Raw genomic sequence first — 24,535 nt, 5'->3', positions numbered from 1 at the left:
TTTGGGACAGATTAATCCTTCTAGGGGTTGTGTTCTTTTTTGAATTAAGTGGTATGTCTTTTTTTTTTTTTTAAAGGAAATGAAGGTATGTGTATAAGTCCTATTATAGAGTTTAAACAGGAAGAAAAGCATGATCTTAAGTTATAAGTACTGAGTAGATTATTTGGTAACCAGTTTCATCATTCTAAATATGGCCAAATAACCAAAAATATGGCCTTCAAATAACATTTGAAAAGGAGAAACATGGTTGTAGTAACAGTTCAGAACACTAAACTACTACGTCGAAGAGCCCCCTGATGCACACTGTTGGGTGTTCAGAACAATTTTTGGAAACTTACTGCTCCAGTGTAATAAATAAAGCACATAATATAGGTTCTTTCAAACTTCATTAAACACACACACACACACACACACACACACACACACACACACATCAACGGAATACTGGAAACCACTCAGCAGTGCCAAGGCAGGCACGAGAAAGAGCATAGCACCATTTGGAGTTGCAAAGAGTACAACTATTTAGAAGAAGATGGAAAGGTGAATGTGAAAGGGGCAGTTATTCCCACTAGGAACATCGTGAAGCTACACGAGTTAATCTGGGGAGTGCTTTTTTAATACGGATAGGCAGACACAGCTATATAAACGATGAATGTTGTCTGATATTCGATGGTTCTGTCGGCACTGTAGGACAAGGCTCTGACCCTCATTCGGTAGGTCTCTGCTTCTCGCAGAGGTCGAGTCGTATATACAACTCCTTTCAAGTTTTCATCCCTGAGGGCAAAAGGGACTGTCTGGTCCTCATCCACCATGAGGAATGTTGTCCTGGGATGCATCACTCCATCCTGCGTGTATGCAACCAGCCGGATTAAATCTTGATTGGCAGCTATTCCAAAAGGGAGGGAGACAAGTTTGTATTCCAAGGCGTATGGGCTCAGGGCACATTCCAGATCATTGGGTGGACAATTTTTGAGGCAGAACCTGGAGATGATAAACACATACAATACAGGCAGTTATTTGTCTTTGAGGCAAGAGAAAGTATTGTGCAGGTGATTGTCATCCACTACAATTTGGGGGCTTTGCAAAACATCATGGTGTATGATTACAGATTAATGAAGTCTAATCAAAGTTCTAAATTCCTGGCTCTCAACCGATGCTGAGTATGAAAGTTTGCTTGCTTAAAGTGGATTTAACCCTCATTTTCACTGGAATTTGAAATCACATTCAATGTTCAATGCTTAATGCACTAAAGGAGAGCCCAAGTATCATAATAAGCTTCTTCTGACTACTGGACTGATATTATGTAACATGTGTTTCTCGGTGTCCTCCTTAGGCATCTATAATCAAATTAACGAACATTTATTAAGTGCCTCTGTATCAGACAAGATGCAAATTCTAGGGATGTTTTTTAAATTAAAAAAAATAGAACTGAGTGCTTCAAGGCACTCAATCTAATTGGAGATACCAAATGGAAACAAATATATACAAATGAGATACAAAATGGATAAATTGGAAATTTCCTATAGATGATAATGTATAAATGGAGATTTTGAACCCTGGACTTCATCCCCCAGAAGTCTCTCAGCATTTCCCCAAATTCCCTTTAATCTCTCCTGCGCCTCCACTTTTGCATGGTCACATTATTGTTTTATAAGTTCTGTAGCGCCTCCCTCTCTCTCTTTCTCTTCTTCATGAGCATGGCTGAAGTTAGTTTAGCACCTTTTCACTCAAGTTTTTTGTTAGTTTATTATTAATAAAACTGCATAAATATAATATTTGGTTATTGAATATTAATTTTAATCTCTGCAATAATATAGGAATCCTTACCTGAGCTAGATGATTTACTGGTAACAGGAACTCCTCTCTCTTCTTCTGGTTTTCTTCCCTCCCTGCTTCCCTTCCTCCTTTTTTGCTACTTCTCTGTTGCTACCTGGAATGACTGCTATCACTAATCTACATTCTTATTCTGGCTAGTCACCTCACCCTAGGGTCCAATGAGGTGGGTCCACAATGGCGGAAGGACTTGTCTTGGGATTAGCACTACTTTCAAGAGCAGTAGCAGTGTCCCTAGCTCCTTCCCTTTCTCCTCATTATGCCCTACCCACCTTCATATCTGCTTTCTGTGATTAAAATATCTAAAATTGTCTTGTCTAAGTTTTCCTTTAAAGTGTTAAAAAAAATCTTATTTTACTCTTTTGTATACCCAGTGAAGTAACAGAGGAACCCACCTAGACAGAAAGGTTCTAAATGATTTTCCCTGGAAGGAGTTGCTATAGTAGGACAGTCTGGTAGTCCTATCCCAACCTCTTTCTTACCTCCACTCTTCACCTTTTCTCCTAACAAATCCATCCCACGGACCAGCAACACTGACATGTAACTTGGAGGGTCTATGTTTCCATTGTCTAGCACACAGAGAAAGTGGAAATGGTACTTTCTAATCTAATTTGAGGAGGATAATGGAGAGTGTGGTTAGAGGGGACAAAAGAGATATTTCAAGGAATAATCTTTAAATTCAATGTATTTTCTAATAGAAATTTCAGTATATAAGGTAGTTAGACTCTACAGAATTCTTAGAATGGTTCTATATTTAAGGTAGGTGAGAAAAATAAGGTTCTATGGGTTGATTTATGAAAATCTTTAAAATACTGTTTCTATGGGGAAGTAGTTTCCATTTTACAAATAGTTAATGTAAATGAAGGTTTCTAACCCTGGCCTCCTTGCTGTTGCTCACACAGAACATTCCATCTCACTTCTGTGCATTTTATACTGGTTGTTCCTCCTTTCTGGAACTCAGTTTTCTCATAATTGTGGCTTTTTTTGATTTCCATTTAAATTTCACTTTCTGCAAGATGCCTTTTCTGATCTCTCATTATTTAGTTAGTGCCTTCCCTCTGTTTATCCTTTTTGTATCTCATTTGTATATATTTGTTTCCATGTGGTCTCTCCAGTTAGACTGAGTGCCTTAAGGCACTCAGTTCTATATTTTTTAACTTAAAAAAACATCCCTAGAATTTGCATCACATCTGCCACATAGGTACTGAATAAATATTCATTAATTTGATTTTATATCTCATTCAAAGTTGGAGACTGGTTATGATGGAAGGAGAACTTAAGGAACTCTGCTAAAAAGCTAAAGATGATGTGGGCTGTTCCACAGGTCCTGTTCTGATGCCTCATTTTGGCATGGAAATGATCCTTGGGTTTTCAGAGGCTAAGCAGGCAGAAGACTAATAGAGGCTGATTCTAAAATGCTGGAAAAGCTTGCTTTCCCAGTTCCAACCCAGGATAACCAGTGGCCTCCAAAGCTGAAATGGCATATTTTGTCATTTGGTTGGATTTGTTTAAAAGAATAAAGGCCAAATATGCTCTCTAGCTGAAATGACTAACTCAGACATTTGGTGTCCAGGAAATTTCATTTTTTTTGGTCCTTTATTTGTCATCCAAATAATTAATTAATTATCCAGTGATCAGGCTACTCCTGATAAGCCACTCTGTGTTTCACTAGGTCTAAGATAGAAAAAAACCAGTCTGCTTTGAGGATTTGATGTGAACCTTTCTAGCTTGGTAGAATCTGCCAGGAAAGGCATTCTTAAGAACTCAAGTAGGGCTATTGCCACAGTCTTGTCCCCACGGAAGTCTCCTTATCTTTGGATAAGGATATCTTGTGTATTTAATGAAGATATGGTATGGACATGCTTACAAAGAAACATACACATTTCTTTTTGCTAGATAATCTGTGGACATTTTATTAATCTAAAAGGTCAGAGTATCTGTTAAGGATAAGGCATTTTAATCCTCAAAACTGTTTGATTAAAAAAGGCACTGACACCATAGCAGAGGTTATTTAACCATGTTGGTGTCACAGACCCCTTTGGAAGTCTGATGAGGTGCCTACTGAGAATAATATTGCAAAATTAATATAATACCTAAATTATAAAATAAACTAATCACATTGGAATACAGTATTAAAATTTAGGTTTTTTTTCAAAGTTCGCAGACCCCAGGTTAAGAACTAAGAAAGTACTTTATAAATAAATGCTTTATAAAGTATTACAAAATTACAAAAAAGCAGAATGAAAAATACATATAGGATCATCTTCAGGAACTACTAATCAATCATTTGCCTACTTTTTCTCAATAGTACTTTTCAGTTTAGTAAAGTTAAAACTTCTCTTTGCCCCATTGCAAAAATAATTCTTGATCCATAGTGAGAAGTACAAATTTAACCATGATTCTTTGGGGGGTCCTGGCCCTGTCAAGAGGAAACAGATGGGGCTCCAACCAGTTTCTGACCATAGTACATTGACATCCCCTCTTCACCTAATGAAACACATCATCAATATTCCCTGTGTTTGGGAACACTATGTTGTTAGCACATTTTTTTTTTTTGGATATGAGAATAGAAAAATAATAGTAGTTCAATCCAAACACAAAAGAGATAGTCACGTAAAGAACAGGAAAGTTAAGAAAGGCTAAAAAATTTATAAGCAGAAATGTTGACTCATCTTTTCATATTTCCTTTCTCTCATTGAGCAACAGAAATGGCCCTTCTTTAAGTTCTTTAAACCCAAAGCAGTTAAAAGCCTGTGGTATAATGAATAAAACTAGAATGTTTTAATGGATAAATAAGCATCATTCTCTATCTAATGATGTTAGCTAATGGGACAGAATTCTGCCACAGGAAACAATGGCGGCCAGAAGGAAGGGATGGTTCTTTTGTGTGATCTTATTATTTTTCAGTAACACAGAAGGATGAACAGACTGTAATCTTGCTTCACCTGAAAATGGCGGCCCCTGGGCACATGGGACAAGATGATCAGATGGCATTTGTGGAAAGGGAGAGGAATTGGGGATGTTCTTTTAGTGAGAAAATCTAGGATAAAAAAAGTTAGACCTACCCTGAAACAGGTTCTCGTTGATAGTTGGGAGGACACGGCGTGTCTATGCACTGGTAGCTTCCTCTCATGTTGAAACACATTCGATTGGGTCCACAGTGAATGTTCTCTTCCAGGCACTCATCAATATCTAATTAGATGAAAAAGCACCTCACTATTGGTGGCATGGCTCGGAAAGGCCTTTGGTGTTTTATTATACCGTCCTCTTGCTGTGGAGACCTCTAGGTAAGGCTATACTTATCTTTGGAATGATTTTCCCCCCGTTCCTGGTTAACCCGTGGAATGGAGATTGGAATGGGATCCGAGACACTGGGTTCTAATCCTGTGAGTCATTCACTAGTTTCGTGACCTTTGGTAATGAATTAACTTATTTATGTCTGGGTTTGTGGGGTAACATGGCATAGTGGATGAAGAACCAGGTTCATACACCTCTGCCAAATAATGGCTGTACGACCCCTGGGCAAAGCACTTAACCTTTTGCTGCTGTTCAGTTGATTTTTCAGTCATATCTGATTGTTGTGTTATTGGAAATTTTGTACTTTTAAAACTACATTACCCAGGAGCCCACTGACTTCCTGTCATTATGTACTGACATAGACAAGGGCTAAATTTGGTGGATGTCCAGGGCTAGCTCACTTCTCTTGGAATGAAGGCAGCTGTGAACATGGGACTTTTGAACAGATAGATTAGATTAACTTGGACACATGGTTTTATTTTGTTACTTATTTCATCCTTTACTTCTAGTGATTATTAATAAATCATTATTTTCATTGATAAATAAATTAATAAAAGTAAATCAATAAACAAACAAACAAATAAAAACGAATTAATTAAAATAAATTAATAAAATTTAATTTAATTAATAAATAAAAACATAACATTTAAAGTTATTATGTATTTTTATTAAATTATACATATATATCTTAAAATATAAAATAAAATTATATATTATACATTTTAATTAAAAATTAAAATTAACTTATAAATTAAATTAAACAAAATATTAACTTTATTAAATAAATTAAATAAAAAATAAAAAATTAAATAAATTAAAATTTAACTTATATAAAATACTATCATTAGTGACCTTTTTGGGGGTTTTCCTGTCAAAGATACTGGAGTAGTTTACTATTTCCTTCTCTATCTTATTTTACAGATGAGGAAACAGAGGCAAACAGGGTTAAGTGACTTGCCCAGGGTCAAGCAGCTAATAATTGCCTAAGGTCAGACCCAGCACTTTATCCACTGTACTATATAGCCACTTCAAAACCTCAACTCTAGCCAACTTTTTTATTTCAGTAATACTTTTAATAGTTGATAATGTATGAAACACAGATTTGAACTCAAGTTTGGTGGCTAGCACCTCACTATCTTGGTAGGAACTGAGAATAACATGTGAAATGAAACTTGTCTGAATAATAATAGCATTTAAATTACCGTAGCCTTTCAGTGGTTAAATTGGACCCAGATGGAACCATGAACAACATAAAATGAAAGTCTGTTTGTGCTACATGCTCTATGTTATAGAATTCCCTCCAAAGAACTGCCTTGTATGTTTAGTCTGTTATTACAATGGCTATCCAGTTTCACTAGAACTTTTGTAGGGCTTAAGAGCTTGGAGACTCCTCAGAGTGCCAATTTTTGTCTTCCAAGGCAAAAAAAAAAATAACCAAAGAACAAAAAACAACGGGCACTACCACAACCAAACCAGTTAGTGGAAAGAGTAGTGGTGCATTTCTGAGCTGCCAATGTGGTAATGTCTGGTTTTTATTAACTATCATGAGCAAGTTCATTTCTGCCAGAAACTGAGTTCAGTCATTCTGTTCCTCAGCTGAAGCACCACCTTTGGCAGGAGGTCTTTTATCTCCCATAGCCATACCCATTTCCCTGCCTCTGGTATCAGAATGCAAGTTTCTTGAGGCCACGGATGGCTTTTGTTTTCTCTTTGTATCCCCAGCATTTAGCACAATGCTTGGAAGGCAGAAAACACTTAAATGCTTATTTCCTGGTGACTGATTGTGTAAATAGTAATGCCACCATAAAAGGCCAATTCAAAATGGGGTGAAATAGCTTAGAAAGGCTTTAAGTATAAGTCTGGAGCAGAATTTGTCCAAAGGCATGGAGGTGAGAGATGCAAAGTCACATAAAGGAAATAGCTACTGGGCCAGTTTGGCTATAATGGAAAGTATGGGAAGGGGAAGAATATAAATCCCAAAGTGGGCGCCACTGCCCCCTGGTGGGTGCTTCAGCAATCCAGGAGAGCGGTGATGGCCACAGGTGCATTTATCTTTTCTATTAATTGCTATTAAAATTTAAAAAAAAATTAATTTCCAGGGCCACTAAGTAATGTTTTTTTTTCTGGAAAGGGGGCGGTAGGCCAAAAAAGTTTGGGAACCACTGATATAAATAATACTGGAAAGGGAGGTGGGAACCAGATTGTAGAAAGCTTTAAATTCTAGTCTGGGGTTTTCATCTTTTATATTCTGAATAAAAAGAAGGGATTTAAGGGTTTTGTTTTGTTTTTTTGAGTCTGAAGACATTGTCCAATCTGTATTTTCATAAGAGTCCTTATGGCAAGTATATGTAGGATAGAGGGTGTTATGCTTGTTTCAGGAAAAAAAAAAGATTCTTGAAATATTTATTTATTTTTTATTTGGAAAAAAAAAATCCTTACCTTTCTTGGAGTCAATACTGTGTATTGGCTCCAAGGCAGAAGAGTGGTAAGGGATAGGCAATGGGGGTCAACTGACTTGCCCAGGGTCATACAGCTGAGAAGTGTCTGAGGTCAGATTTGAACCTGGGACCTCCCATCTCTAGGCCTGGCTCTCAATCCACTGAGCTACCCAGCTGTCCCCTCTTGAAATATTTAGATATACAACAAAGCAACACATTATGATCCATATATCCAATAAAATTACAGATCATTTCTGCATATATGGACAGATTAGCCTAGTGCTGTAATTTGATGTTAATAGAATACAAATATAAAATTGTTAGGAATTAGTGAGTAGAACTGAAAGTTAGTATAGAGAAATATAGTTTCTTCTTCCTGAGAAAATTCCAGATTGTTTGTTTTATAGATTCATATTATTTTAATCTATCATCTGTCTTTGTGCAATATCAATTACATTATGATATACTTTCTTCAATATTGATTTAGTTTATGTGACTAAAGTTCAAAAATAAAAAAAAGCTCAGTGAATCAGTGGAAGTCTTTTGTTCCTCCCAGATACTTTCAACTTTTTAAAGATATTTAAAAATATCCTTTTATAGTTGACTTTTTTAGTGGCATAATTATTTTCTCTCATGTTCATTTAAATTGCAAACATTTTGCATCCCACCTGTTTTTAATTTTTACACATAATTTTCCATTCTCCAAAGCATAACTGAGATCTGAAAAATAGTTTGGACTAATGAAACTGACAAGAGTAACTGAAAAACAAACTTGCAGACCATAGTGAAGAAACATTATTTCTCGAGGATTCAACAGAATTTTAACTTGAGCAAAATATTTCCTGTGGCAACTTAGTTCCTCCAGGTATTTTGATATCTACCAGGTTGCTTGGTGCAGGGGTCAGGAAGAGGGCTAAGTCACCATGGTGTTGACCATGAATATAGTTTGAAGGAGAGGCATCTTCACAGCTTTGATTGTTTTGCCAACTGTTGCATTCTTGACGTTTAGGGAAGGTGTTGCAGAATGAGGTGTCAGGGCATAGTCAGCACCACACTCCCTCGATATCTCTGACACCTGTTTTTACTATGTTCTAATAATCCCACTCCTTTTAATGAAGCATAGCTACGTTAGACTAGGAAGGAGTCAGGAGTCCTGAGCCCTAGTTTTTCCACTAATTGTTACATGATCATGTATCCTCTGACCAAGGAGGTCTATTCCAACTCTATTATTCTATGAATTCTCTGAGCTTCAATTTCCTTATCTATAGAATTAATTATTATATGTCATTATAAATTATTAAAATAAAATAAAAAATCATTACATTAAATATTAATCTGTAAAATTAATTAAAATAATCTATAAAATTAACATAATAATGTTTACTTTACCTATATCTCAAAGCTTTTTTGAAGAACTAATGAAACTATGGTCATTAAAGTATAAAGGCAGCATGCAAAAGTATTATTATTTTAGTGTCTCAAACAGTAACCAGTATGTAAGAAATATGTAATATCTGTTGAATGATTAAAGTCTTGTTTTGGTGCTATATTGGGGCACAGAAGTGACTCTGGGTTATTAAAGGTTATGCCAATGGAGATGATGAATTTCTGTCTGCAGCAACTTGGGGTAAATATGTACTAAGGTGTAGACGTGATGCAGTCTGCAAAGTGTTGGGTGGAGGAATATTCATACTGATGAAATGAAATAAAGTTTATAATACATAATTGTATGGGGTAGAAGTTTTCATTACTCAGGCCCATTTCCCAACTGGACAATGGAAAATGTGTCTGTTTCTGTAAAGGTGATGGAAGTTAAGAGGGGATGTGAGATAAGAAATCTGTCAAAATAAAATAGTAGCCTTCACTGGTCTTACCTCATTTCTGATGAAAGAAATCTATCTTTTCCTCCTCCTTTTAGAGAAAGAACACTTAACAAAACATAAGAGGAAGATTCAAAAACAGTTTCTCATTCATGTAAAGAATATTCTAAAAGATTTAGTGTTTTGGACTTGTAATTTTCATAGGTAGAGACTTTATTATTATCCTAAATGTGTAATTGGAAATCTTGTACCTTTAAACTACATTACCCAGGAGCCCACTGACTTCCTGTTGTTATGTGCTGACATAGACAGGAGATAAATTGGGGGGAGCCGCATGTCTAGGCCTTTTTCCTTCCTATGAGGGCAGCTGTGAACACAAGTGTTTTGAACAGGTAGAGTAGCTTGGGCATGTGGTTTTATTTTGTTACCTTTTTATTTCTTTACTTCTAGTGATTATAAATAAATCTCATAAAAATATAATATTTGAAGTTATTGTATACTCATTTTAATTTTTACAATACAATTTGGACATAGGACAATGATCTCTGTTTTAGGAGTTCTACTCTTTTGAACCCACAGAAGTAGAAAAAGTCCTAGATTTGAAGAGAAACCTTGACCATTTAATAGATGCATGAAACTTGGCAAGTAACTTACTCTCTTTAAACTTCAGTTTCCTCTACTTAGTATAAAATGGAGAGAATCATACTAGGAGTATCTCAAAGGATTGTTGTGAAGCTTAATTGAGCTTAATTGAGACAATGTGTGCAAAACACTTTGGAAAACTTATTGGGCTATATTATGCCAATTATTATAACTTAGTGTCATATCTAGGTCTCAGTTGGAAGATCATATGGTCCAACTTGCACTTGACCAAGAAACACCTTTGCAACTTCCTTAACAAGTATTTATCCCACCTACCCTAGAAGAACATCACTTTCTGAGGCATCCCATTAAATATTTAGATAGTTGTAGGTATTGAGAAGTCTTTCTTTATATTAAGACTAGCATGTAAAGGGACAACCAGGTGGCTCAGTGGATAGAGAACCAGACCTGAAAGCAGGATGTACTAGGTTCAACTCTAGCTTCAGACACTTCCTGTGACCCTGGACAAGTCATTAAGCCCAATTGTCTAGTCCTCAGTAGTCTTCTTCCTAGCAAACAATATTTCCTACCAATTATAAGACAGAAAATAAGGGTTAAAAAATACTGGCATGTAGTAGGCTCTTAGTAAATGCTTGTTCAGATGAGTTGAATTGAAGGAAATCCCAATCAATGGGAAAGAGGAAGGAATAGATAAAAGACGAATTATTTGAAGGGGCAGCTGGGTAGCTCAGTGGAGTGAGAGTCAGGCCTAGAGACAGGAGGTCCTAGGTTCAAACCCGGCCTCAGCCACTTCCCAGCTGTGTGACCCTGGGCAAGTCACTTGACCCCCATTGCCCACCCTTACCACTCTTCCACCTATGAGACAATACATCGAAAGTACAAGGGTTTAAAAAAAAAAAGAAAAAAAAAAGACGAATTATTTGAAAAAACACGTATTTAGCTTTTATCGCTTCTTGTTTGGGTGTTAAGTCAACATGGAGAAACATTCTTACCTTGACATGTTTTACCGTTTGGCATAAGTTGATAGCCAGGTGGGCAGACACATTGATAACTTCCAAAAGTGTTTTTACACTCATGCTGACAGGAATCTCTATTTTCACATTCATCAATATCTATTCAGGAAAAAAAAAAGGCAATGTGTGACCCTATAATACAGGTTATAAATATAGGTTTAAACCACTAAAACTATGCAAAGAAAAAGGTCTAAGGCTTTTGCAGGAATGTTATTGCAAACTATGTCAAAATGTTGATACTTTTCTCCTGCCATATCTGTTTTTTTAAACATTTATTAATATTTATTTTTTAGAAAAGTTAACATGGTTACATAATCATATCTGTTTTTTAAAAAAAAAACCAAGTCACAGTAGGCTAAGTTGTATGCTATGTGAACCTCTTTTTTTGTACATGTGATAGCCATGGACTTAACCATAATCTGTAGGTTAATAAAAACAAACATATACTTAACCAGAACCAATGAAGTGACAATTTCCTTACATTGTCCAGAAAATTCAGTTTCTGTTTAAATCAGTTGTGTCATAGTGATTGTAATTATAGTACGGACATTGAGCTTAATACACACATATGATGAAGTTTATAATACGTAGATCTGTGCTTGTGAATGTCTTTCACCACTCCAATCATCTAATCACACTCATCTGCCAAAATTACTTCACTTACATACAGATCTAATCATGTGACTATTCTACTCAATCAATTGCAGTGGCTTTCTATTATTTCTAAGATAAAATATAAACTCCTCTTTTAACTGTTAAAACTATAGATCTTGTTTCCAATCTATCTTTCCAGTCTCATTGGACATCACTCCCCATCTTATGTTCTCTGATCCAACCATACTGGTCTTCTCTTCTTTCTGTTCCTCACAAACATCTCCTATCTGTGCCTTTGTTTTAGCCATCCTAAAATAAAGCATTCTTGCCTCCCAATTCCTCTTACCTCTTCCTCTGAGTCCCCCTCTTTCTTTAGTGTAACTCTTGGGCACCACATTCTACATGAATGTTCTACATGATCTCCTAGCTGCTAGTACTCTCCTCTAAAATCACCTTATATTTATTTAACTATTTATATATATTTATTAAAGTAATATTCATGTTCTCTAAATTTTTGTCTGTAATTGTTATCTCTTGTTTTAGAATACTTATAATGAATGGAGATTATTTCATTTTCATACTAGTATTCTTAGTGCATATTACTTGTCAAATAGGAGACATTTAACAAATATTCATTGGTTGATCAATTGGGATATATATTTATTCATGCATACATAATTTTCTCTAGGTTTATAAGTTAGAGAGATTTTTATTTAATTATGAGGCTACCTGAATTTTATATATTAAAGCAAATAATTTTTCAAGAAAAAAAGTATTAATCAGTTTTTTTACCTGTTGTCACACTCATGGGTAGCAGTAGATAATTGGAAAGACATCTTGATTTTAAAAAATCTGCTTTGGGTTTAAAAATGTGTATTATGATTTTCTTGGTCTGATTTGTCTAGCTCTATAAATTCTCCTTGGGCCTGACACATAGTAATTTTATTGACTGATTGATAAGGATAGTTATATCTCTAAGTACACATCATCAAAGGGTAGTGTAACAAATGAATTAATGAAGAGATCGAAAAATGAATTGATCATAAGATCTAAACTATAAGAAGATTAAAGGAGAAAAAAATAAATTGCTATGAGTTAAGCCTTTAAATTAACTACATTAAGATAATACACATAAAGATGATCATTTCCCATTTGGAAATTAATTTTTATTTTATCCCATTATTATAACTTACCCATTATTATAACTTACCCAAAACTAAAATTAAAAAAAAGCAATAGAATGAATTGAAATCATTGTAGTAGACTCAAGTGTAATTTCTATAAAGGGAAAATTGCCTTCAAAAATGACTTTTGTATTCATCCCTCATGTTAAAACAGTGAAATGAGTTTATTTAAAAAAGCTCAATGTTAGCTCACTTCTGACATAATATCACGTTACTTTAATCTTTAATGAAAAAATCCATTCAAATGTTTTTTTAAAATCATCCCTTCTAGCAAACAACCTAACAATCCCTGTTGTAAAATAATTTGACAATCTGAACAGTGTTCTGAAACTTTTTGTGGACCAAATCAAGTAATTATATACTCATTTATCTGCTAAAGAAGAACTGTTTATATCCTCTTAAGTTTGATCCCTCACTATTGATGTGTACTGCTCATCTAGGTGTATAGCATTGTATTCTGTACTTAGAAGTACCTGGAAAGATTAGTGCACAAAAATAAAAATCTAAAAATACAGAGTTTGTTGGAGATGTATACCGTTTTGATATGAATTAAAGAGAAGGAACTAGGTTGCTTGGCAGGTACAATATAAGTAGGAGGGTTGTTCAATGCATTTAGCATAGACCAGGCAAAGATATGGGGAAGAAGATGACAATGGAGATGAGTTAGAATATGCCAACTGGGATGTAACAAAAACTCAGATGGAATGTAGGGTTGCTAACTTATGGAGAACTTTGATGGAAAAAAGTAAGATGTTGATCTATAAGCTAATGAAAAGAACCAAGAGAATGGTTACCATTTTACCAAAAGGGGTAAAGGAATATCAAGGTCAAAATGATAGAGAAGGTAGTTGAGTTTGTCAGCCAGATTACAAAATCATTTGGAGTGGTTAGAGGCAAGAGGCTGACACACAATCTTGAAGGAGGTTAGAGTAATCCTGCATATGAAATAATAAAGAAGTGGTTAACCATATATATAAAAGTAGAGGGGAATTACTGGGGACTCTGAGATTTAAGGAACGGGCAGTGGGTAAGAAAAAGGTACTAACGAAGATGGTAAGGACTCAAGAGAAGAAGACACGAAGGGAGTAATAAAAGCTATCTATTATAGTGTCAGATGGCACGTTTAAAAATTCAAAAACAATGAGGTCCTTCAGAATAAAATTTCAAAGTAGAAGTGAAGGATAGAAGAATGATTTGCCAATTAATGTCAAGAATGATTAGCCAATTAAATACAGGTTAGATAGGATGAGTTTTTCTGCTCTGAAGAAAGCCTCTGAAATACACAGAAAAAAGCCATTAGAGTTACTGAATGGATTACAAAGGTAGAACAAATATCACAAAAACCATGAAAACAAAGCTCAGAAAAGAGGCTCAGGAGGAGAGATGAACTAAAAGTGTTAAACTCTAAGGAGAGGACTAGAATTCTATTTGGCTATAACTCTGATTTTCACGGATTACATATTATTTTAGCTTACAATATTTTTCTAGTATTGTGTTTAAGGAATGATGAATAACTAAAACTATTTTCTTCTTCCTTCCTTCTTCATCTTAATATATTATTATCTTATATATAATTAAAAACTATAACATAATAAAATGTACATCTTAAATGTTTATTTAAGACAGATCTATGTTCAAAACAAGGGCTTACACCTTGACTTGGAATTTACAGTGAACTTTTTGAAGGCAAATGAAATTATAGGTCTATGAATTTTGTGAAGCATATTCAAAAGATTTATTTAAGAGTAATTGTGGCAACTTTATTTCAGCCGTTTCCTTATATTATTTAAAAACATCCTAAAAAATTAGTCAAACCAGTTGTTTTATGACATATTACTTAATACTTTGTTATGAGGCTTAATATTTCACTTCTGAATCAGTGCCAGGAGTAGCAACTGTCTAAGGGTGTTAGTTTATATAACACTGCATGTGCACCTTTATTTTTTTCTTTTTACGTATATATTTTTGAAAAGTTTATTGTAAATGCCCAGGGAGCTTCATTTCACCACTTGCGAAATTATATCTTTTTTTTTTTAAAGGAGGAGAAGAGAAAATGTGAACAAACACAATGAACTATTAGGCTATAAAAATGTAAACAGAATTTCTTTAAATTCGTGATTGCATTGGAATGTTAGTGTCTGGGTAGCTTCTGAAATGGAAATGCAAATTTGAGGTCACGTGGTCAAGTGCACCCCAAACTATCAAATATGTCATAGATAGACTAATTTGTAACCTCTGGCCAATAAGTGCATCCACAAAAGGCAATGCGATATGACTGACATTTACCTATACATGTGTGATTTCTTGCCTCACAGCCTTCGGGGCAAGTTTTTCTAATATTCCTTTTAGTCCTGGAGATAGATGTTCTGCTGTTTCTATACTCTGAGTAGGAGCTGTAGCGATTTGAGTACTGTCTGTAATGCTGTTGAGGTTGATTGTTGTCTCTCAGAGGGGAGTACTGTGCAAGATTATAGCTACTGTAACGGGCACCATAATTTGGCAGCCTCTCCAGTCCAGCGCATGATTTCCCGTCACCTAATAAATGTTGTCCAGGTGGACAGACACACTTGAAGCTGCCAGGAATGTTGGTGCACTGATGTGCACAAGGTTTAGGCACCTGTTCACACTCATTAATGTCTGCTCATGTGACATAATCCATAAAAAGAAAAAAAAACACACACACACAACACAGAAACAAAACATCAGTCCGTGAAAGAAACTGAGGACATGCATGACGTTACCTGCCAAAGCCAGGAACACATGAAAAGTCAAGTACCAACAAATACATGCCATAGGGTTCTTGCATTTTCCTCAAAATTTTCTCTCAGACTTTGTCAGCAAAGCTCTTTATACATGAAAGATCATCATGCCATTTCAAAATATTTAGGCATGCTCAACATTCCTCCCCAAAAACTCCTATTCATAAAGACTTCTTAAAAAAACATTTCTATCAGAGCAAGATGGAGAGAAATCGTAAGAAGTCAAGATGAGAAGTTTTAAAATTTAATATAAAATCCTTATGAATTTTAGGGTTGATGTGATCTGAAAGGTCTACCAATCTCTTTCTCTGTATGAATTTTATCTTGTTATATATTTAAAACTACTGATATGGGGTATTGTTTAGAAATTCTTATAATAAATCATTTTATAAACATGTATTTGTGTACATATATGTGTATATATATGTATGTATATAAATGAACAAAAATAGTGTGCACTATAAATTTGTTTTCACAGTGATCAATCCTTAATTATTGGAAGAACAACCCTATCACAGATTCACAAATATTTACTATGCATAGAGAAATAATATTCTTGATAAGAATGTAAGGCTGACCACTCCAAACTTTTAAGTCATTATATGTTTGTGCTGATAAAGCAAAAATTACTACTATTATGACAACAGATTCTGGCCTACTGTAATATCAACATATTGAAAAATTCCTCTTGATTTTCACCATCTATGTAAATACAAATGTACTTTTTGATGTATGTGGCTGTATGCATCTATTACAGATAATTAAAAAATAGTTCTTATATGATGAACATTTAGTAGCATATTTGCCCTTTGGTGGCTTTATGCTTATATTAACACAAGCATATATCACAAGTATATTTTTCAAAAATGTATTTTTAAAACTTCCTTAAAACAAAATTCTTCTTGTAACATTGGAATGTTGATATAATGCAAGTGAAGAATTGTTCAAAGTTGTATCATGTAGACATTAAGTTAACTTAGTCTTCATTATGCTAGGAAAACTAAGAAATAAATATGAATGAATTTTGAGTTCATATGTCTGAATTCTTTTAATTTCCTGAATTATTGGGCATACTTTTCCTTGATCAGAGGAGTCAAATCTAAGTGGATGCAATCTGGACAAGTTATCAATTTCAAAAAGGATAGAGTCTCTCTGAGATCTTCAGTGTAGATAAATATAGACATTAATCTAGAGTATGAATGTGTATTAGCAGTAATTTTATTATTTATTTAATAAAATTTCCTGTTAACTCACCCATACAGGGTCTTCCAACTCCCTGAGACCGATAACCTCGTGGACACACACAACGATAGCTTCCTCTTGTATTTTCACAGATCTGGTTATATCTGCATTGATGAGTGCCATCTTTGCATTCGTCAATATCTACAGACATAGAGGTAACAAGAAGTGATGACATTTTGCCTCTCAAAACCCAAAGTGCTAATTTTTCTCTTAAAACACATAAATCTATTACAAATTCTAAAGATGGCAGAGATTTGAATTCCTCAAGATTATAAAAAAGGATCACATAATTTGACTGCTGAGTTTCTTCCTTTTTATGAAACTCTTGCCTTGATTTCTTAAAACTCTAAGATCCTTATTTTCCTCCAACTTCTGTGACTATTCTCTCTCTGTATGGTCTCTGTTTACTTTGGTTCCTCTTCCCTTTATTTTGAAGATCTTTGTTAGTACTCTAACCACTGGTGCAGATTGCAACTTGCCCACGCTTTCTTATTCAGTTTGATTTTTGTTCATGTCCTATAAATCCTTCTTAGGGTGCAAGGCAAGGTAATAAAAAAGAACAGTTCTAGGTTCAGAGGGGCTGGGTTCAAATTCTAACTCTCATACTACTATGTAACCTTGAGAAAGTTATTTACTCTTTTTAGATCTAAGTTTTATTCTCAGTAAAATAAGGGGGTAGTTTTAGGTGGCTCTTTCCAGACTTAGAACTATAATCTTGAGATTACCCAAAGTGCTAGACACCTTTAGGGCTTTTAATAAAAGATAGATATGAATGCAAAACTTGGTTGTTCAATTTATCCTTCTTTCTTGTTACATGAGTGATCTACTTCTCTTTTTGATCAAGTGCTTTAAAAGTAACCTCTCCCCAGTTTTATTCCCTTTAGTCTTTTTCTACCTTCTACAGCTTCAAATATTACATCAATACAGATGATTCTCAAATCTATATTTCCAGTCTTTTATTCCAGAATTCTAATTCCCAACTGAACAGATACCATTGAGTGCCCTACTCAAACCTCTATTTTAGTACCTTCAAAATTTAACTCATTTTTATCTCTAAATTAGTTTGTCTACCTACCTTCCTTTTTCTTGTTAATGGTACCACTATTCTCCTAGGCATTGAATTATGTCCACTTTACTTTCTTAATGTATTTTGGAGATGGTTTTTGGTCCAGTATTGTGGGTAAGCCCCTCGGTACTTTTCATCTGAATAACTGCAATGGCTTCCTTACTACTTTCTTTGTCTTTTTTCCCCTCTAATCCATCATATATTCAGATATGCACTGAAATGGATTCTCATTGATGCAGATGCTTCTTCCAGTGGTAGAGATCACAACCCTATTCATTCCTGTCCTTGTCTTTATCTTCTATCAGTTTTACGTAAGGAGATCCACTCAAATATGGTGGTAACTCTGTTCACTGTGCCACCTAGCTGTCTCTCATATTGGTCAGTTATTGATTTTTTTCTTAGTTATTTTGGGGAACATTAATGAGATCTGAGTGTTTGCCCACGCTTTTGGTCTCTTTCCTTAATTCACACCATATGAATTTATCCTTTAATACCCATACAACTGCATTTCTTCCAGCATAGATTCCCTCTACGTGCATTAGGTCTAGTCCAGCTTCTTTTGCCATGTTTGTTCTCTTTTCTACTATTTCTCTTACCTCAATAAGTACATTCAGAACCAAAATGCTTAATTCCAAGTGTGGGATTTACTGTCTTTGATGGCAAAAAAGATTTTGTTATAAAAAGTCTTTGCAAATCTTTTCCATCTTTCATCTGTTTGTTATGCTTCTTCTAGCTTCATCTTTAAATGCCCTTGGGCAGACTTTGCTTAGTTAAGTCTCTCGCCAAGTTTTCATTAAACTGCTTTACCCTACATTGCTCCTCTGTTTTATGAGGCAATACCGCTCATAATCTTCCACCATCCTTTCTATGAGTTTACACATGAGTTTATTTTCTAAATGACTATTGCCTTTGGCTTCCATAGATCTGTCTTGGCAGGTAAATCAAATGTCGACTGCTGAAGGTACTTTTTGAGTTCCTTTGCTTTCCTTGTCATTGCAATTTTTATATGTTGTTTACACCTCTGTGTGAAACTATGATAATAAATGTGTGTATGTTCTTCCTTTTTTATGTATCCCATTTCAGGGCATCAATAACATCCTTAAGTAGGCCAGGTTGTGGTTGTTTTAATTAACTGCTCCATCTTCTCACTTTCATTCTTCTAGCTTTATAATCATTTTTGGTTTTGTTTGAAAAAATTGGCGGTCTGATTTATAGGGATAGCTGATTCAGGAATGATTCTCACTACACAAACTCTTAGCATCATAGATTTAGAGATATAAGTGGTTTCAGGGCCCTTCTTATCCAATAACTTTAATTTATAGATGAAGAAAATAAGTTCTAGTGAGGTTAGATGATTTGACCAAGATCACAGTGGCAGAGCCATAATTCAACCCAAGCCTCTGATTCCAAATCCATTGCACTAAACTACATTTAACATGTTTTTTCCATTTCTTAAAATAGAGTATATTTCATTTTTTGGTAAAGTTTTTGGATAATTTCCTTGTTGCATGTGTTCTGGTTCTTTTCTCATAGAAAGCATTTATGTTATACAATCATGAGGCTTCTATTTAGTCTATAAGTCTTTGATTTATCACTTCTTCCTTATTAATGTTTTCCAAATTGCTTTTTTTACAACATAACCAATTCTCATCTTTGTATTATAGTCACCAAGTATTTTAGTAGATATTCATTTAATTTGGAGGGTATTCTAAAATTCTTCATGTAATTTCTCTACCTCTTCACCTTCTACAACAAATTTCAATGCAAAAATTGCAATAATTTTTTTATGGTGTACTCTTTGCAAAAATATATAATGAGCATTACCATACAAAATGATCCAATATCTGTCTTGAATTTATTTCTTATTGACTTTGGATGCATAATATAACCAGACCTTCCACATTCTTTCTTTACTTCCCTAAGGAAAAATTGCAAATCATATTTCCATTTATTTATCTATAATTTTCTTCATTCTTCAGGTTTTATTTACATCATGAATGTCAAGATATATATCATTAATTCCTCCAGTCTGAATGGATATTTGTTAGTCACTAGTTAAGAATCTTACATTTTGAGTACAATGGCTAAGTTAAAACTTATAGAAGGCCACAAAACTGATTTTTTTTGCAACTTCTGTCCTTTAATTGTTCTCTCACCATCACTGTAGAAAAAGAGGAACATAGAACTGAGGATTATTCTATATTTTTTCTTTGTTTTGTGGGTTGTCATGATCAAAGAATTAAAAATGAAATGGCCTACCTACTAGTCATGGTAGGCAGCTGAAAAGGCTACATAGCTGATGAGGACATCTAGATGCTTCTGTTTGTAGACACCATGATGATTTCATAGATACCCCAGTTGTTAGTGTTTTCTGACCCCCAATTACCATGAATTTATTTTGCATGTGTAAATGTCTCCTCTAATACAGATGTAAACTTCTCGAAGGCAGGGAATGTTTTATTGTTGTCTTTGTTTCTCCAGTTGATAGCAACATCTCACATCTCCATAGTTACTTAGCAAGGCATATTTTCCTCTAAAAGCAGATTTATTATGTTGTTGGGATGATATTTGAAGCTTTTCAAGATTTTAGAACTTGTTAGCACTTGAACTCTGCTGTCATAGCCTTTGTGAACCCAAATTTACCTCTACACTATAAGGAAGCTTTAGAGTAGGATGCTGCCAAATTATTCTCACCTAAGAATAGCTTTGATCAAGTTATTCTCCTACTCAGAACTATACTGGTTCCCCATCACTTAACACATTAAGTTCGAATTCCTTATAATCTGTCATTCAAATTCAAATTTCTCTGTATTATGGCCTGAGAGCATTTCTACCCTTATTTCTTATTCTCCAAAGAATACCGACACTGCAGCCAAACTAGACTACTTAATTTTCCTCTTAAGTACACGGTACCTCCTCTCCTCGTTTGTTAATATTGTTCCCTCTGATTACAATGTCCTCCCGTCAATGCTCAGAATTCATCTCTACTTATAAATATGCTATCTATGATTTGGAACTCAGCACAAATGTCACCTCCTTTATGAAGCTTTTCCTAGATATTTCTAACTGAGTATAATTATCCCTCCTCTGAATCTCTCTAAAATTTAATTTGTACCTTTTGGTGCACTTATAATCTGCCATGAATTAGAAATATTTATGCACTGAAAAATATTGTCCTTAACTCTTTGTTCTTTGGTCATAAGTCAGGATAAAAATCTGTTTTTCCTAGAATCACATTTAACACTCATTGAAAAATAGCTAAAGCCTTGGATTTCTTTCAGTTCTTATTAATAGAATCTCAAAATTTTTAAGATATGGAAGAGATGTAACAAAAGAAAGTACATTTATTAACAAGTGTAAAATTAAGAGAAAAACAGGTTTCATTTACTGATCTCCAAAATTAAAGTGATTATTTACCTTTGAGATTAACTTTGTTAAACATTTTAAAAACTAAATTGCTTACTTGGCTTGGTGATGATCAACTTTCTGAGACTGATCTTGAGTGTGGAAATATTCATATACCTACCAATACAGGTTCCATTTTCAGCTTTGGTCATTCCATTTGGACAAAGATCAATGCATTTATAGCCACCGCGTGTATTTTTGCAATGCTGATCTGGTCTACATACATTCTGTCTGCACTCATTTACATCTTGATAAAAAAAAGGAAAATAACTGAAATTGAGTATAGCATTACTTCTCATATGGAATAAGCAGTTTGTGTTTTCAAATGCAATACCACCATCAAAACCAATTCAAACTTCTACTGCATTGTCTATAAGACTCAATATTACCAGAGCACTACTTCTCAGGGTTGAGATGAAAATCAAATCAGACAATGCACATGAAATTATTTTGAACAAATACAGAAACATACAATTATAAAGTATAATTATTGCAAATGCCTCTACACATAGACTAAGGCTTAAGACAAAGTGTGAATTTATTTAATCATTTTTTGATTTCAAATAATAAGTGATTGCCAAACCTTGACACTATAACTCTTGCAAAGAAGCTACCAAAAACACCACAATAATGATATTGTAGTGAGAAGAAGCAGAGCATGAAGGGAAAATAAAAAAGTGAAAACATGCTATGTAGCATTTGCCTTCATATTGTTTCTAAAAGGACCCCAAGAATATAATGTATTTTTACTTTTTGAGTGCAGACCACAATTTCATTCACATTGGAACTGCCCATGAGGAACTTTACTTTGCTTTTGTAGACTGGTACTTTTTCATCAATCTATAGATTTAGAAAGTTTTGTAGGGTTCTTAGGGATCAAGTGACTTGCTCAGGGTCACAGAGCTAGTCAAAGATAGAAGTTGGAAAGCATGCAATTTTTCACTTATTTATTTGGGGTTTTGGTTTTATATGATTATTCACTTACAAAACTGAACAATATGTATATGTTTTGCATAATACATGAATAATCCAGATTGAATTTTTGCCTGCTCAAGGAGTGGGGAGAGAAGGGAGGAAGGAAGACAATCTGCATCATAAAATTTCAGAAAATTCACGTGGAAATTTTTTATTATAGGTAATTTTATTATAAGTAATTTAAAAAATATCACTTGAACTCATCCTTTCCTCTCTGTTGTACTGCTACTACATTCTTTATTTCATGATTATCACTTCCTTTTTAACTGTGCTCTAATTGGTAAAAAAAATAAAATGAAATGAAAAAAAAATAGTTTAACTCGAATTTTCCTGAGACTAAGCTGTCTCTGTATTCATTATGTCAGTTATCCTCTCATGCATTAGATAAACTAAATATAAATCTGGCATAAGAAGTAGTCTCTGAAGTTGTTTAGGTTACATTATAAGAAGTTACAAAAAAGTAATGGATTTGAAATTAAAGTCTATTTCCTACCCATGCATTTTCTGCCTTTAAGTTGATAACCAGGTTCACATCCACAGTGGAAACTTCCAATAGTATTGAAACAGCGCTGGTGACAGGAATTAGATTCTTGACATTCATTAATATCTATTAAGAAAAGTAAGCCATAAAGAATAAACAGCTGTAACTTGGGTAAATTTACTTATAATGCTTAGTCCTTCACATCCTGTTTCAATGATTTATACTTATTACCATCTCTCTCTAAGATTTTTTTTTCAAAACCAATCAAACATATCATTCTAGTAGGAGCCGTTATGTCTGGTGGCACTACCAATTATCCAGTCTCCCATTTTGTATTGTCGAGAGTATCTTTGAAACTTCCTGCTTTTTTTTTTACTTCTCATATACCCTCGGTAAATTAATCCTGCCCATTTGCTCTATGTTCCAACCAAACTGGACAATTCCCTTTACCCGGGTCACATTCTGTGCCCTTGATTTCACTTCTCCTTTTGCTTTGATTGCTCTTCTTTCAACTTTTCACCTGCTGAATTCACACCCCAACTTTAAAAGCCCCCCTCAAATGAGTTGAGATTTGATCATGAAATTCTGTAAAACACCACCTGTGTATGGGTAATGACCATTCTTCTCAGTCCTAAGGTAATGCAAGGATTCTTAATATTGTGTGTATGTGTACATGTATGGATCTCCTTGGGCAATCTGGTGAAGCCTATGGACCTTTTCTTTGAGAAATCTTTTCAAATGCATAAAATAAAATTTGTAGAATTACAAAAATGACCAATTATATTGAAAGATATTAATCAAATATTAACAAAAACAAGTTCACAAGCCCTAGGTTAAGAACTCCTTCTGTAATGCATTTTTCTCTTTTTGTGCCTAGCTTAGTGTTCTGAACACTATGAGTACTAACTAAAGGTCTATTTATTTTTTATTGACATTGTTAAGTGACAAGCATAAAAAACTACTACCTAATCTATTCCACCACTACCCAAATGTAGGGTAGATATTAATGATAATACTTCTTTTCTTCAAGTAGTTCATATTCCCCTGACAAGTAAAATTCGGAGCTGGAAAGTTACTGAACCATTGAAATGACAATTATGGTGGGGGGAAGAGGAGAATTTTAAAAATATCACTTGAACTCATCCTTTGCTCTCTGTTGTACTGCTACTACATTCTTTATTTCATGATTATCACTTCCTTTCTAACTATGCTCTCAACTTTCACTCGCTAGCTTCCCATCACCTGACAGGATGATCAATGACAGAGTCATCTTCTAAGACATTATTTTCATTGTCGTTTTTCTGATTAAGGAAGGGCAATGACTCACTGTGGTCCACTGGATCAAATATCCAAATTCATTAATCTGTTATTTAAGGCCCTTGATCCGTTGATTCCTCTTTACTTATCTCTGACTCCAACATGACTCATACCCTCTCTCTGCTCTGTAGGTTTTTTGTATTCCTTTTATAAGCCACTCACATTTCTGTCTATGCTCATGTTATTTTTTCTCTCTCCAATGCTGTCTACCAATTTATCTTCTAGTTAAAATCTTACACTGGCTCCAAAGTCTAGATCAAATCTCCTCTCATCCAAGAAAACTTAGCTCCTACTTCTCTAAGTTTCTATAGTACTCTTTCTCCATATATATTGTTTTTGCCACACAAACTAACAGTTATATTCAGTCTTGCATTATTCCCCCGATTAAACTAAAAGCATACGGGTCCAAGTCTTCTACTTCTTTTGTACCTTGCACAACATAGTAGGTGCTTTATGAACTGAAAAAAAAGAAGTTTGTGCCTTTATATTAGTATGGTAAAAAGTCATT

General features: G+C 34.3%; 1 protein-coding gene across 1 annotated transcript in view; it reads right to left on the bottom strand.

Annotated features, from left to right (window-relative positions):
* Nucleotides 1-554: 554 nt before the first annotated feature.
* HMCN1 (hemicentin 1) overlaps nucleotides 555-24,535 on the bottom strand; it is a 526,219-nt gene continuing 502,238 nt past the window's right edge. The window contains exons 101-107 of the mRNA XM_044672125.1: nucleotides 22,723-22,836; nucleotides 21,376-21,501; nucleotides 16,796-16,924; nucleotides 15,069-15,419; nucleotides 10,984-11,103; nucleotides 4,899-5,025; nucleotides 555-981 (exon numbers count right to left, since the gene is read on the bottom strand). Coding sequence (XP_044528060.1) covers nucleotides 615-981; nucleotides 4,899-5,025; nucleotides 10,984-11,103; nucleotides 15,069-15,419; nucleotides 16,796-16,924; nucleotides 21,376-21,501; nucleotides 22,723-22,836 — 1,334 coding nt within the window. The 3' untranslated portion in view covers nucleotides 555-614. The remainder of the gene's footprint in view (nucleotides 982-4,898; nucleotides 5,026-10,983; nucleotides 11,104-15,068; nucleotides 15,420-16,795; nucleotides 16,925-21,375; nucleotides 21,502-22,722; nucleotides 22,837-24,535) is intronic.

Source organism: Gracilinanus agilis, chromosome 4, assembly GCF_016433145.1.
Source record: "Gracilinanus agilis isolate LMUSP501 chromosome 4, AgileGrace, whole genome shotgun sequence".
Lineage (NCBI taxonomy): Eukaryota > Metazoa > Chordata > Mammalia > Didelphimorphia > Didelphidae > Gracilinanus > Gracilinanus agilis.
The sequence above is the reverse complement of the archived record's forward strand: the minus strand, read 5'-3'. Positions and strand labels throughout refer to the sequence as shown.